The 15,934-nt window shown below is 46.1% G+C and overlaps 1 protein-coding gene across 1 annotated transcript in view; it reads right to left on the bottom strand.

The window, feature by feature from the left end:
• Positions 1–319: 319 nt before the first annotated feature.
• Positions 320–15,934, bottom strand: part of LOC144163886 (arylsulfatase B-like) — a 52,632-nt gene continuing 37,017 nt past the window's right edge. Inside the window, exons 7-10 of the mRNA XM_077694556.1 lie at positions 15,579–15,863; positions 12,309–12,495; positions 3,924–4,191; positions 320–575 (exon numbers count right to left, since the gene is read on the bottom strand). Coding sequence (XP_077550682.1) covers positions 324–575; positions 3,924–4,191; positions 12,309–12,495; positions 15,579–15,863 — 992 coding nt within the window. The 3' untranslated portion in view covers positions 320–323. The remainder of the gene's footprint in view (positions 576–3,923; positions 4,192–12,308; positions 12,496–15,578; positions 15,864–15,934) is intronic.

Here is a 15,934-nt window from a genome sequence, read left to right on the forward strand (position 1 = left end):
ATGTTTTTGTCCGTTTTTATTTACGTGTCTCTTGTTATTCTTTATTCCTTCCTTTCTGTTGTTGGCGCATTGTGCGTGTGAACATTTGTTTTTACACCTTAGTGTAGTGCCCTCGGGCTGACATGTATGTGAGTAAATAAATGAATAATTTAACACACAAAAACACGCAGTACGTGCACGCCGTGTCATAACACGTGTTTTATATCCAGTCCCGTAAAACGCATTTTACAGCAGGAGTGATTCATTAACGAATGACTTCTTTCTAAACGCAACTGAATAGTTCGTTCACAATTGTCATTGGACAAACTATTGTAGATTTATTTTTAAGGGTTGTAATCTGAGATCCTACGGCCACTTCGTGCATACCCCTCTCGGTAAGGAGAGGCCCCCAGTCTCCGGCGCTTCATTGAAAGTCGCCTTGCCCTCCGTCCGAGAGCGACCATTTCTCCGTCCATGTACGGCACCCAGACGTTGCAGTGGAGTGCTGGGTTGGCAGCTGCTGACGCAAGCTTGTTGAGCGGCGGTTTGCCGCTGGCCTGTAGCTCCTGTAGCCGGTAGAAAAGGCGCGCCAAATCCTGCAGGGCAAGATGAAGAGGATTGTGGTCGCATTCATACCATACCAGGGCAGCCGTAGAGAGTTTTTGTCATGAGCACAGGACCCATCGATACTCAGGCATGCACCAATAACACGGCAAACTTCCCCATCTGTTGATGCTCTTACACTGAGGCTGTTAATTATAAGGGAGGGACGTAGGCGTGGCGCGCAGAAGGTAAATAAATCACAATAGAGTCCAGTCATCGTTTGAATAGATTCCTTATGATGGAAAACCATGATAACCATTTGGGTTCAGGAAACCACTGTTTACTATGGACTTTAGCAAAAAAATAAAGAGAAAGAAAGAACAAAAAGTTACTCGTCGAGAATACCAGCGTTTAACTAGAAAATTGATGTAGAGGGGCACGGAGAATATTTCAAACTTCCCCGAGCATCAATCATAACTGCCGGTGTTTTACCCGAAATATCTCGGAGTACCATAGAAATAATGCAATGGGGCGCTGTGATTTCATTACCAGGTATTCCTAAAGCAGTTAAAGGGACGCTGAAGTGAATTTGTCAAGCTCCCGTTTTTGCTTGCACTGCGTAGACTGGCTCAAATTAGCACACTTTTCATCGTTTATCCGGTTGACAAATCGGTAATTATTTTACAATTCGCGAAAGAAGAAAAACAACCATGCGCGGTTTGCGGCGGCCGCACCAACTAAAGCTGTGACGTTGAGAGGAGCGGGCACCGTGATTGGACGATGCCCAAGGTGAGCAACCAAACAAGTTTCGGTTTCGGTTTCGGTTCTGTAAAATACAACCGGTGGCGTTGTTGGATGGGCATTCTCAATAACTCAGTAATCATCCTACCGCGCTTCTGCCATGTTGTCAGCTGTAAAAATGCATAAAGATAAGCCTCTCAGGACGGCTTGGAATCGTAGCATTCACTAGTCGAGACCTACGCACTGCATGAACGCCCTCCGCGTACCCGTAGACTACCAAATGTCATGCGCTTTTCCCCCATATTTGGAGCTTGCCTCCCACATGCCTGTATCGTAAAAAGCGTGTTCGCACGAGGCCAAGGGTCTGTTCATTCTGGCCTGTGCCCACTGCCTGCAAGAGTCGGTGCTTATGGCAACAGCACGCCAACGAGAACTCGCTAGCGCGCCAGTGCCAGCCTGCGCGCGTTTTGAGAACTAGTTCGTGGAGCCATGAACGTTGCGGCCCAAGAAAAGGTGAACGCACTATAGAAAACATCGGCGGAAAACGAAAAACTTAACCTACAAAAAAAAGCACGTACCCGAGGGGATTCGAACTTGTGACTTGCAAAATACTTGCGGTTGCACACCTAGCACCCCAGACAACTCGGCCGTGGGGCGGGATCCGCAACCTTTGGTAATATAGGGTATATATTGTATAACGAGTTTGCACTTTTATGTAGTTTTGGCATTTCAAGCAGCTTAGGTGACTATTTGTTGTATTGCGCTCGTGCAGTAAGCGTCTCCCGAGTTTCCACAATAGCTCACGTCTAGCAATTGCATTTCGTAGACGGAAAAGCGTTCGCAGATGCGTAGTGGTGCTGCTGACCGCTCTGCTTGTTCGCCCAGCGCAAAAAAGTGCTTCCTGCACCCTAGGTTTACGCTTTCCGATAAATATCAGTTGATTTTATTTCCTTAGTACCTATATTGACTTCGCTGACTATTCTCCCGCCTTCAAGAGGCCTTATATTTTCCTAGTGGCGTACCAGTCAGCGAAGCGTCGCATGTGCGCTTGTGCAGCGCTTGTGTGAAGCGACCTTGACTTGGAGCTGGATACAGTGTACAAACTAACCAAGTAAACAAAGGCACATTCTTCCATTCACAAACGTGCCCTGTCTTCGTTTCAACTGAGCGAACGAATTGCGACGACCCGTCGGCGGTCGGCGGACGAAACGCTGGTCCGACTGACTCTGTCTGAGTCCGGGGAGACGTTTAGTAGCGCAGCCAATTGCGAGCTCGGCGCCTCGCGACGTCACACGAAAACGCCGCAGAAAATGGGCGAGCGTAAAGAGAGGAAGACCGCATTTTCGAATTAATTTTTCTACTAAATAAAATCGCGTAAACGCGCCCAGGGTGGTCGAAACGTGGCCTGCGGACTCCGGACTACAATTTGGGCAAGTAATTCCGCAATGTTTACATATCACTTCAGTGTCCCTTTAAGCCCCTGAAACAGGTTTTAAATAGTCAGCAATTGATCACTTACGTTTATCTCTCTTTTGCTCTTTCTCTCTGTCTGTCTGTCTGTCTGTCTGTCTGTCTGTCTGTCTGTCTGTCTGTCTGTCTGTCTGTCTGTCTGTCAGTCTGTCTGTCCGTCCGTCCGTCCGTCCGTCCGTCCGTCCGTCTTTCTGCCGGTCTGTCTGTCTCCCAGTCCTTATATCCGTCCTTCCCTATCTCTCTGTCTACCTTTCTACTTGTCAGTCTCTGTCTGCCCTCGTCGGTCTCTGTCTGTCTTTCTTACTGTATGGCTATCTGTCTTCCTGTCAATCTCTTTGTCCCTGTCTGTCTTTCTGCCTTTCGATATGTCTGTCTTCGCGTGTCTGTCTGACCGCCTGTCTGCCTTTCTGTCTGCCTGTCTGCATATTTGTCTGACAATTTTTATGTAAGTATGTGTGTCCGTCCGACCGTCTGTCTGTCTGTCTGTCTGTCTGTTTGTCTGTCTGTCTGTTTGTCTCCGTCGGAGTCTGTCTGCCAGTCCGTCTATCTCTCTGGCCGGTCTGTCATCTGCCTGCCACTGCGTTTCTCAGTTTTTATGTGTCTGTAGCTGTCTGTCTGTAGCTTCGTCCGACTATCTCTGTCTGTATGTATGCGTGTCTCTCTTTCTATTTGCCAATCTCTGTCCGTCTGTCTGTCTGTCTGTCTGTAGCCGGTCCGTCCGTCCATCCATCTCTGTCTGTCTGTTCATCCTTCGGTCTGTACCTCTTTCTATTTGTGTGCCTGTCATTCTGCCTGTCTCTGCCTGTCTGCATGTCCCTGTGATCTGTTATCTGTCCATCTGTCTGTCCGTCTAGCCGTGTGCCGGTCTGCCCGTCCGTCTGTCGGTCTGTCTGTGTGTTGATATCTGTCCTTCTGTCTGTTCACCCAACCGTCTGGCTGCCTGTTCGTCTGTCTGTCTGTCCGTCTGCCTGTCTGTCTGTCTGTCTGTGTCTCCGTCCGACCGTCTCAATTTCCGTCTGTCTGTCTGTACAGCCGTCTGTCTCTCTCTCTCTTAGTCTATCTGTCTGTCTGTCTGTCTGTCTGTCTGTCTGTCTGTCTGTCTGTCTGTCTGTCTGTCCATCCGTACGTGAGTCTGTCGGTCTGTAGTGCCCGAACCTAATTGGCACTAGTGATCGCAACATTGCCCTCACCTTTTTCTGCTCTGCAGCGATGTTCCTGTACTCGCACGGGTCCGTCGCCAGGTCAAACAGGCACGGCTTCTTTCTGGGCTCGCAGGCGGTGTCCGATGAGGACTCCGAGGGCCGCTCCCCGCAGTCTATGGGCGGCATGAGCGGCGCGTCCTTGCGCGAAGTGGCGCGGCCCATCTCCCACAGAACCCGGTGCACCGAGTTGTCTGGATTCGCTGTCTCACGCCGGGCCTCCGAAGAAGCGACACCACCGGCATCTCGCGCCTCGTACCTGATAGGTCACATACAAGCAAATGCGGGTTAAAGTAGTAGGTTTGGTTAGTTATGAGTGAAACCAAAGTACGTCGGTAAGCGCAAACACAAAGAGACTATGCAGGGTTGCCGGCATACATGGTCTACTGTAAAAAATTCCGCGCTAATCCGCTCTGTAGATAGTGGAGGAGGGTTAACATTGAGACGAGCTTGCAAGCGACGAGTGTTTTTTTATGATGATGATGGTTAGGTTTTTATGGCGCAAGGCCGACTAAGGGCAAAGAGCGCCGAGAGACGAGTGTTTTTTTGGCAAAAATACAAGATTAGGTTCTATAAAAAGTATTGTGAACGTCGATGATTTGTACAGTGTGAATAAATGCAACAGTTAAATCTGGTAGGTGAATATCATTCAGCAAAGGTTTGTGGTAAAGGAAGTAACGGTCCCACCTTCACTCTTTGGCTACGCATCTCTTATGAGATGCGTAGCCAATAACCGGAGATACGGATGCGTCTATATCCGAGACGTAATACGCAATGGTGCCTTAGAAAAACAACCGCCACGCCCGGTCCGCTGGTGATTGTTTCCTTTAAACCTTCGAGCTTCTTAAGCCGACATAAATATCGCTCTTTTCTTGTAAAATTGAAAATTTGGGTTGGAAATATTGATCGCTTGAAGCATACTGGCAGTTACATCATTGGATGTCGACAATATTACTGCTCCGACTCTTCGGAGTTAAAATTTCTCACGGCGTTCATCCGCTTGGTATGTAACCCTCTTCCCCGAGTAATTAGTTCTTAAGAAAAATGGCAACGCAGTATCATAAATGTCTCATGCTGATATGCCGATCACGAAATAATGGTTCGTATCGTACTATCAGTCCAAGTTAGCCTAAACGCGGAAACATATCATCCCGCAGTATTTTATGTTTCCGGTTCCAGACTGATACGGGTGGGTAAAGTCGATCTTCTATCGGTGTTTGAACAATTACGACCGTCTATCGAACCACCCCAGACAACAAATTGAGCCACTGAAGGCTGTAATTATGAGACGGGTGTGAGAGCTCGAGCAAAAACTATGCACTCAGCACATCATCTCTAACTGTGTAATGCCTCTCAGAGAGGATACGGATTTTTTGAACTAATAATAATTGTTGACGTGGTTTGGCGGGTATTGCGATTCAAACCCAAAATAAATCAAAAACTGGGAAAATCCAACGACATAAACAGAGCACGAAAGTATTGTTCAAAGTATTTTTTGCACGACACCTCAAAAACTGTTATGCCCAATGTGTCTGATATATTGATTAGATAAGATTTTATGCCTGTGTGCAGCAGCTTTACATCTTTTCTAATTTTGCAGACACGGTGGCAAGGTTTTTTCTGGCTAAAATGCACTACGTATAAGCGAAAATAGTTCCCGCTGCAAAGGAAAAAAATTCCCCGCATTTCCCCGAGGGGAAGAATGTGAAAGTGCGAATGCACGAGTTGAATTTGCGCGGTTCGGTAATGTTCGCGAAAGAGAGATCACACACACACACACACAACTACAAAGAAAGAAAGATGCATTTATTCACAGACACCTATTTGTGTTGTCGTTATACTTGATTGCTAGAGCGGATCTCAGCTTTGAAATTTCGTGTCAGTACTCCTTTAAGCGGGTGCATAAGCCCTTCTCACGCCCGATTCCTGGCCAATCCCCCACGTGGGTATGTGCCATGTCAGCGGCCAGGCAGCGCGCGCCCATCTCCCCCCGTTGCCAAGGAAGACGAGGAGTTTCCTGGCCAATCCCCCACGTGGGTATGCTATGCGGACACCGCCGGTGGACGCAGGTTCAGGGTCGCTTAAGAAGTGCATCGCACTTAAAAGACATCAGCCATGAGGACTGCTGGAAACCATGACATGAATAACGAAATAAACACGTGGGCAATGACGCCGCATCTCGTACTTTCCGATGACGGAAATTGGTCGTACACGCAAGGGCTCATCGAAATCACTCGAATGTTTACTTGTAGGCCTATACGACCACATGTTAGACGCCGGAGAAACCTGATTTCCTAAAAAACCTATAACACAATGTAGGCACAATAAACACTAAGATACGTTAGACGCCGATGAAACCTGTTTTTTTTTAAACACATATAACACAATGTAAGCACAATTACAACGCTAAGATGAGCCGCCATGTAGGTGGCGTGTGGCGGGTCGTAGAAAGTGACATCACATTGCTTATGTATTTTTACTTATCACCAAGTGAAGATAAAATACGGCGTATGCAGGAGAGAAAAAGGCACTTGAAAATCTAGTGTCCATACACTGCGCCACAGAATTCACGTATCAAAAGACGCTTGTGAATAACAGGCGTCAAAAATACAGACCAAAAAAACGAACCAAGCGACAAGAACGAGTTATGTGCACAGTTTCACGTCAGCATGACAAGAATAGGGTGATCATGGGGCAGAAAATTCCATTCAGAGACTGTTTTTGGAAAAAAGGCGAATAATTTTGAATGTTAGTCTGTGGAAATATAGGTGCAGTGATGTGACTATATATGGTTATGACGTGAAGCCATGATTGTGTCTTTTGTTATGTAATATCGAGCATGCAAACCTGGAAAAAAGTCGCGCTGAGCAGTTTTGCTTCGGCCATTCGCCCTTGACCCTGCTCACGGGTTCACGGCAGATGTCATCGTCGTCTTGCGAGCTTGCGCATTGGTTTTTACATACTAATTTAATAATTTTGGCGGCTACACAATCGATCTACACAAGCGCGATCTACACAATCGACTTGCAGCACACAGTCTGATTCTTTCGCGTTATTGTAACTTGTCTTCATTTTAGCGTAAGCCAATTAGTTACATGCCAACCACGACGTTATACACACTTATTTTTTTATTTAGGTCCAGCTGACAGCCCTGATATATGATCCAAAATTACTCATCCTAATGGTTTATTCGACCATGACGTGCTAACTGGTCGTTTGCTAACTGGTTTAGTTCCTAAACTACTGGTTTAGTTCCTAAAGCTAGCTTGATTGTAATAACTACCAAACACCACTTTTTGTTGTTCTTCCTTCCCTGTTATTCCTCCCCTCATCAAAAGGCGTACATTGAGAAGCTCCTCAGGTGTTACAATAAAGCTAACTTGATCGTAATAACTACCAAACACCACTTTTTGCTGTTGACTTTCTGAAAGAATTAGGAAACTATCTACTATTAAACAACGCTCGCACTAATCTCATACATCGACACATCTCGCCCATCTCCAAAAAATCCGATAATACTGCTCCTTCATTTTCGCAAAAAGCTTCACCGCCTAGACAACAAGAAAAAAAGACCATACACGCACGCTTACAAAAATGCCTTATCTGAATCCTGTCATTGGCACAAGGCATGCGATGGAGATTATTCAAAATTACTCAAATCCACGCACCTAACTTTTTTACAACGCTACCTAAAATCGATGCTAACAAATATTCCTCTTGGTTACCGCCGTGTCATCAATCCCAAACATATTTCTGACATCCTCCTCGCTGATCAGAGCGGCGAAATATGAGCTGTAAGTGAATGTTTGGAACCACTAAACAAATTTTCCTTGGTGTTTACGCTTGAAAATTTCTACCCACAGTCCCTCGTACGCATTCGCACTGCTACGTTTACGCCAGCAATAATACCCCACGCGGGCATATATTCTCTCTTTACTAACATCAACATTTCTACTCCCCCTAACAAAACTGGCGTACATAAAACGGTTTGGTACATATATATCACAAAACAACTTTCCAGAACTATCCCCCCTATTTCAGCAATCACTATCAACAGGCGTTATACCCGAATATCGGAAGGTAGGAAAGGTTGTTCTGTTCGTATAATCTTGGATCTTCCCTCACCTCTTAACTACGGACACATTTTTTATCCAGTAGCATACATAAACTACTGCAGAATATCACACAATACTAGAACATTAAGCACCTCCAAGACCATAAACCCATATTTTGGCATCAATGCGGTTTACGCACAGGTTATTTATTTGGCACATAACAGGCTGGCTACATTCGCGACTTACATTCATCTACCGACATCGGAATTGAAGTAGACGCAATTATCCTAGACTTCGATAAAGCGTTTGGCCGTGTCCGTCACCATCCGCTTATCCCCAAGCTTGCACTTCTGAACATAGACCCCGCGGTTGTCACAGGAGTTAAAGGCTTTCGTGCAAACAAGTTGCAATATACATTAGCTAACAACGACGACTCGTCTCTAGACCTCGTAACATCATGGTGTACCTCAGGGAAGTATACTTGAGCTTTAGCTTTTCCTAATTTGTAATAATAAGGGGCCAAATGGCGTTAAATAGAATATGCCAGACTAGCCTAAATATAACATCAGACTATTTCGTGATTATTGTATAATCTGCTGTAAAATTCAATCTCAACATGACCGCTCCTATGCGACCTAACCGCTATAAACACATGGGGAGCAGATGATTGAAGCTTTATTGAAAATTATAGTTTGTACGTTGAAATATATTATTGGTACATACTTAGCCAAATTAGCGTTTTTTACTAATCCGCCCACTCCAAATTCAGCATCGTAAATGGCAAACGACTGCCCTGTGTAAGAATTTTCCTCTAAAACACCTTCACGTAAGCCGAACCAGTAAAGTGATATGGAACAATCAGCCTAACCATATATTGGCCTCTGCAACCCGTTCTCCTGATTTTCCCAAACAACGCTTCACACATTCTCCCACGCACTTACGGAAGTTGGCAATAATGGGCCTTAATTAAAGTATGCTAAAGCCTTTTGGGATCGTCATCACACATATTTAACCACTGGATGGGAAGCCCTGCAAAACAGTGCTGTACGCTTTAGCTTTTCTTATTATTCGCTTTATACCAGCGCAACAGCATTAGAAAATCATGCTGAGTTTGAAGCTTTATCGCGTCGTCGCAATTCACATGTCGCGTATTAACACCACAGCGTAAATTGTGCTTATATATGTCCCTGCATAGCGACTTCATCTCTTACCCCGCAGCTATTTTCCTCGTCTGGAGTATTAATTCAAAGTTCACCGCAACACATGCCGCACCCTTGCATTTGCCGAATCATTTGTACCTCGTACTGCGATAGACTGTAATGAATATTATAACATCGCATATTGTCACTCAGCCGAACTCGTTAAAACTTACTGATGCTTTGAACAATATGGATTATCCTGTCTAATGAATATAGTTTCATTGCGTCCTTTGGGCAAACGGGTGTCATTTACCTGTGTTATTATGCACGCTTTTGTTGTACTAGTGAATGACGTTGATTGATTGTAGGGTTTAACACGCCGATGCTACGCAGGCGATGAGGCACGCCGTAGTGTAGTGCTCCGAAATAATTTTGACTACCTGAGGATCTTTAACGGGCACCGAAATCTCGTACACAGGGGCGTTTTTGTTTTTCTCGTCCATCAGAAAGCGGCCCCCGCGGCCGGGAATCGAACCCGCGACCAAGGGCTCAGCAGCTCAACGCCTTATCCCATGAGCCACCGCGGTGGGTTTAGTAACTGGTGTTGGCATGAAGCCGTTCATAACTTGTGTTATTCGTTTTAGTCGCTCTGCACCTAACTAGTCTTCTTGGTATTTTGCCTTCTTCCTTTTTGTTAACGCCAATGCAATGCTTTATTTTTTGTTTCTGTTCTATTGTTTCGCGATAGCAATGTAATAGCTTATGTCGTACCATGAGTAGAGGGCCTTTAGAACTTTTGTAAAATGAACAAAGGAATGTTTGCAGCAAGGGACATCGAAGTGAACTTTCAGGCTTTGAGGTTCCGTTTACTACTCCGCTGCTAATTACAACCGCAGGGATACGCGCATTAACGTCATCAACGGGAGTAGAGATATCAACTGCTCACTACACTACATACCTCTAGGATACCTGTCCCGAAAATGCAGGGTGCTACGATGATTGTTGCAATAACTAAAACGTTTTTCCTGGGCGAACCTCTGCTATGTTCGCGCTCCAACTTCACACGAAGGTCGCATTTTGTGGCCTATTTTGTTTGGCAATGCCTGCAGCGACGATACTTACACCTTTATGCTGATAGTAAATATAAACCATTTTCGCAAATGGGAAAATGGTGGCAGGTGTGGACGTGCGAGCCAGTGCAAGCGGATCATGGAACGACAGCGCCACTGGGGTGTGCAGAGCGAAATGGACGATGGGGATTCACGCTCCTTCGCCGGCCAGAAGGGGCCAAATGGGGCAGCAGACGATAAGAAAATCAGAGTTACTTCAAAGAGCTCCGCAGAAAATGGAAAAGCAGGTGAGGAAACAAACTATTGGCGATGATGGACCGTGGGAATATTTTGTTGTCATTGGTAGCAGCTGCTATGCAACTTTTTGGGATCATAGTAAACTAGCGACGAGAGGTTTTCTGATCCTCTACTACCTCATTTGGGTTGTTCCTGCCGTGAATCCCTATCGTCCGCGTAGCTCTGCATACCCCAGGTGACGCCGCCGTTCCAAGATCAGCTTGCACTGGCTGGCACGTTCAACTCGGCCGCCATTTTCCCATAGGTGAAAATGGTTTTTATTAATTAATTTTTTAAGATAAATATGGAAGGACCTTCCCTATTTATAGACCGCAAAATACGCCACAAAGTGCTACCTGCGTGTGAAGTTTGAGTGCGAATTGAGCAGCGGTTCGCTCAGTAAAACATTTTAGTTCTCCAGTTATCGTCCTACCACCCTGTATTTTAATGAGTACTGACACGAAATCTCATAGCTGATATAACTATGAAAAGGCTTCCTTTGTATATGGATATACCTACCGCAAGTTTCAGCACTACCCGTTTATATATTTTAAATTCATTTTATGCTTTGCCCGCACGACAAAACTCAGAACCGATTTCCTTTCGCATTTACAGGGCACCTGTTGGGCTAGTTGTTGCTGTGTATCTAGTGTGGAAAGCGCTTATACTTATAACATTGCCACTGAGGAGTAGGGCGACAACACCACCAGGCTAAGCGCAACTGAGTTGTGGCGTTTCTTCGGCGGCTGTTATCTTTTCAGTCCTTGTGCTTACTTTTCAAAGTATAGTGCTTTCACTTGCACTCTTGCGCAATCGGCACCAGCATATATCTGCTTCTCCTGGCCGCAAAATGCCGAATTGAAGGCCCCCATGACGTGGCGGACGTGCTGACTGAGGTCGGCGCGGGATGCTCAGACGTTTGCATCACGTCACGGTTTTGGAACTGACGTCACTCTGCCCGGCGCCACGAGATGGTGAGAACCAATGTCGGTCTAGACGAACTCGCACGCGCGTCCATACCAGCAGTCGTGCGACAAGTACGGCGATATCACGAGCGCCCTCGTGTAATGTACTGTCTTTTCGTCCGTTAGTCCCCGTCTCTGCGCTATTTTTCCCCCCTGAGACATAGCGGAAACCTCGGTGTTTGCTTTGTCGAAACTGAAACTCACTGACACAAATAAATCAGGCAGTAAATAAGGATTTCGGCTGCTACCGACTGCCTAAAGTCTCATTTGATGAGTAATGGGTTGGTAGGCACACATATCAGCAAAAATACGAAAAACAAAAATTTTGTATTAGTACTCTTTTAAACTGAGGTATCACCTCTTCACCAGCTTTTCCATTTTTCTGTGGTTAAGAAACGAACAAAGAAGGGTTTCACTTTTTGCGGGGTTAAGAAACGCACAAAGACGGGATAATAACAGAACAATATACAAACACTAGGACCGCTCGTGTTTTCATTGACGTTAACCTGTTTCGGTGCGCTGTTTCACCCTAGCCATGCTGCAAGTTGCCCATCTTCTGCCTTCTACTGCTCAACAAGAAATTTGTTTCCTCTTCCCGTGTCAATTCGCCAGCCTGTTATGTCTGTGTTGTTTCCGCTCAACAGACATTCTGGTGTTCGCGCACAACTATCTCCGGTTGTCCGAGGAATACGCAACCGTACCGGTAATACACCTAGAGAGCGTGTCTGTTCGTGCTGACGGAAGAAGTTAGCTCAAGCCCCTACATATTTATTCCTAGCTCTATGAAAGGCTTCACTTCGTTTGATTCATGAGCGGGCTGACACAATATTGCCCGAGAAGCAAGACGAGTTGGACCACGAGATGCACGTACCACCCATCGTACCGGTCCAGCGGTGAAGCTCCGAGCACAAGTTTGTGGTTGCCGATGCGGAGGGCGGCCATCTTCCACTGGTAGTTTATGTTGTAGAGAAATTCTGTGCGTGGCGAGGGTCGGTCGTCCACGAGCACGGTCCACAGGTCCTTGCCGTCGACGGCTCCCATGTCAGTGACATCACCTCCTGGTGTTTAGGAGATTTCAAAAATTGGGGATATAATCGAAGCGTAATTTGGACCATTGTTAAGGGCTTTTAGGAAATTTAGCCGTTGATTCTATGGTTTGTGGTTTGCGCTGATGCATGTTCCCGCACCATGTCTCAGAACGTCGCACTAAGAGGAAGGGCGAGTATCGCCTGGCGTGTTTGTTTGTTCTAGAAGCTGATAGGAAATGTATAAGGGCATCATTGCGCACTTTATTTATGCATAAGGTACAATCACATCGATATACAAATGTATCGCGGCACAGCCAGCATGTTCGGTAAATCATTAAAAAACAGCCGTTCTTGCAAGGACCATGCATACTTCGTTATACTCCAAAATTATACTCCAAAGGACCACACTTCGTTATACGTCGTTATACTCCAAACAGACATCGTTCATTGGGCTTTGCCTTCGAAGTCTGGTTAACTTGCAAGGTTTTTGAGAAAAATAATATGTGGTCCAGAGAAAAAATGCACATTATCGTGAAGAATATCAGAAGCGGACCGAGCTTCAAGTAAAACGAAACTGATTCGATTCAAAAGCGAGCGAGTGTTCCATTCAGGCAGAATATTTGCGAAGACTTTTTTTTAGCAATGCGAGTTACAATACATGACTCTTTTACAAGTCGCGCGCTGATGTGGTGGGGTTGTTCGGGAACATGAAGCTATACTTATGTCAAACACGTATCGCCTAGTTACAATACAAGCATTTACAAGGTCTGGCACTGTGACTAGTTAAAAGGGCCATATGAAGGCAAGCTACTAGTTTGGCTCATTCGAAAGACCACCTCATCGCGGTAACAATGATACAAATTTTGTCGCGTACTTTAAACAAGTAATCGAGGTGTTAACAAAATACTCCGCTATCATATTCACACTGCGAAGGCATCTGCAAAAAAATTAAAGCCGTTCCACCCAACGAGAAATCTGTCGAAAGTGCAGATCAGTGGTTCGCCATAACAGGCTTTGACGCCGTGATCTGCTCACTGCTGTCACCCAACACGCTCTTCGCCGCCCCGTCCCCCTCATCTTGTGAGGTTTCTGCAACGCGTTTCAAATTTCCCGCCTTCGCAGTGCTTGCGCGCCCTGTGACTGAAACAACGCGATCGGGAGATTTTTTTGTGTTTGCTTTTCATTCCGCACGTGCGGGTGCGTTACTGCGCAGTTTGGAACACGCCATTTTTTCTTGCGGGGCAAGTTTTTCCCGCTTGCTATCGTAAAAACCAGACCAAAAAGTCTTCCTGGCTGAATGAACGCGCGGTGTGCCGGTTAATTACATGTATTTTGCCTCAATTGCACCTGAAGTTTTCTTTGGGCTGAAAAACGGGTAGATGTATGACAAGTGCCAGTGGTTCACGAGTGGCGAGCGGTTACGACTACATAAAACACTTGTTTTTTTTTTCGGATCATGCGTGGGACGCCAAAAACATCCAGTGGCAAAAAGCGTGGCGAATTCTTCTCACAAAAGACAGATGACTTCGCTGGGGAGTAACACAGAACTCTTCCTGTCCCAACTGCGGTCAACCAGAATCCACGGCTCACACTTTCTCAAGCTGCATGTTGCGCGTTGCTTTTGGCGCATCATACACCATGCCGCTCCAAGTTCGGGGCTTGCACGGTATCAACTGAGAGAACAGTGCCCTGGCACACCCCTAGGCAAACTATTCGTAGTAATTGGCGATTATATACTACGGCGTAATCGCTGCAGGGCTTTAGCGCAGAATCGCAGGCTACGTATGCAGTTACCCTTGCTTTCCTTTTTCAGACAACCCCTCTTGACCTTTTTGGAAGGCGAGTTAGCCCTTTTGGGTGAGGAAGAGTTTCTGCGACATTGGTCTACTCGGTTTATTGAGGTTTCGAATAAAAGGGTTATTATTCATGCCAGTTTTCCAGACCTGTGTCCTTAGGGTTTGTAGTTGTAATAAGTGATTTTGGTTTTAGAATTGTGTGTTAGTGCGGTATAGTACCCGTTGTGACATAAAACCAAACCTGTTCTGTATATTGCTGCATTCTTGAAGGGAATGGTTTTTGTATCATTGTTTACCTCGCATGTTAATCTTTTGGTTGTAAGCAACTCTAAATTGTTTGTGTGTTAATCTTTTGTCTACAATCAACTTGAAGCTGTTTATATGTTTCTGTAAGTGTCTGTTACTTGCAGCCTTCGCGCTCTATTAGTTTTGTAGCAACCGGCGCCGCACTTAATTGTTTCTGGTTGTTACGTTGTATCATTGATACCAGGATTTCTTGATAATAAATTTATCCTTTCAAGACGAGCCCATATAGTGCTCTGCACATAAAACACTTCAAGCAGTGGTTATTCCTCTGCCACATTTCGGCAGCTAATCGACGACGTCACAGAATCTAATTCCGCGATTGGCGGCCGCTAAACTAATGAACAAATGTAGCGCAGCAGAAACACAAGAGACGGATAGAATACACACGGACGAGCGCTCGTCCGTGCGTATTCTATCCGTCTCTTGTGTTTCTGCTGCGCTACATTTGTTCACTATGAATTAAAAACTAGCCCAGTCTACAGCTTTACCTTGCTAAACTAAGCCACCACCTTGGAACATGGCTAGACGATTGTAGTTTCGTCTCTAGTTCTCTTTGACCGTATCATTGGAATGATAAAGTGCAGTTTACACACTAATGAGCTATGTTTTTTTAGGATTGGCCCATATTACGTTGCTCCTGTTCATATTACGTCACTGTAGCGGGAATATTTGAAAGCTTTGCAATACCGTTCTGCTTTTTGTTTTGCGTAAAGATACCTTTCGTTGCTGGAATAGAGCTGAGTAACTTGAGCAAAGCTAGTTATTACCAATTGAACAAACGTATTTTCTGTTCATGGCCCCTTTAACAGGAATCAGAGGAATCGCCGCGTGTGCGTGGCAGCCGTTCAACGCTACTACGAGTGCGCGTAAGGGCGGGAATGGTTATTTGCCGATGCACTACCCCTGTTTAGAGGGCCGCGCTCAGATCACTATTTCGGAGATCGTGGTTCTCGAACTCATGGGCATCGAGACAACGAACGTTGCCGAATGAGTCAAGGGAGATGTACATACCTGCCGCCGAGTAGAGCGTGGGCAGCCAGTCGGCGATGTGCATAAGCTGGGTGGCAACGCGGGGCGCGGTCACCTTGGCGCTCCAGAGCAGCGCGGGCGTGCGGGTCCCGCCTTCCCAGAGCGAGCCCTTAGAGCCCCGCAGTGGCCAGTTGGAGCCCGCGGAGGGCTCGAACGCGTCTCCGCCGCTGGACGAACAGAACAGGAACACAGAGTCTTCGAGCACACGACGTTCCCGGAGGGCTCCGAACACGCGGCCGACCGAGTCGTCCAGCGCCGACACCATGGCTGCGCTCATCGGCAGCACACAAACAAAACACTCATCAGGATGAGCACGGGGCGGACTTGACAATGTAATG

This window comes from Haemaphysalis longicornis, unplaced genomic scaffold (genome assembly GCF_048455015.1).
Source record: "Haemaphysalis longicornis isolate Haplotype H1 unplaced genomic scaffold, Haemaphysalis longicornis Haplotype H1 scaffold_13, whole genome shotgun sequence".
Classification (NCBI taxonomy): domain Eukaryota; kingdom Metazoa; phylum Arthropoda; class Arachnida; order Ixodida; family Ixodidae; genus Haemaphysalis; species Haemaphysalis longicornis.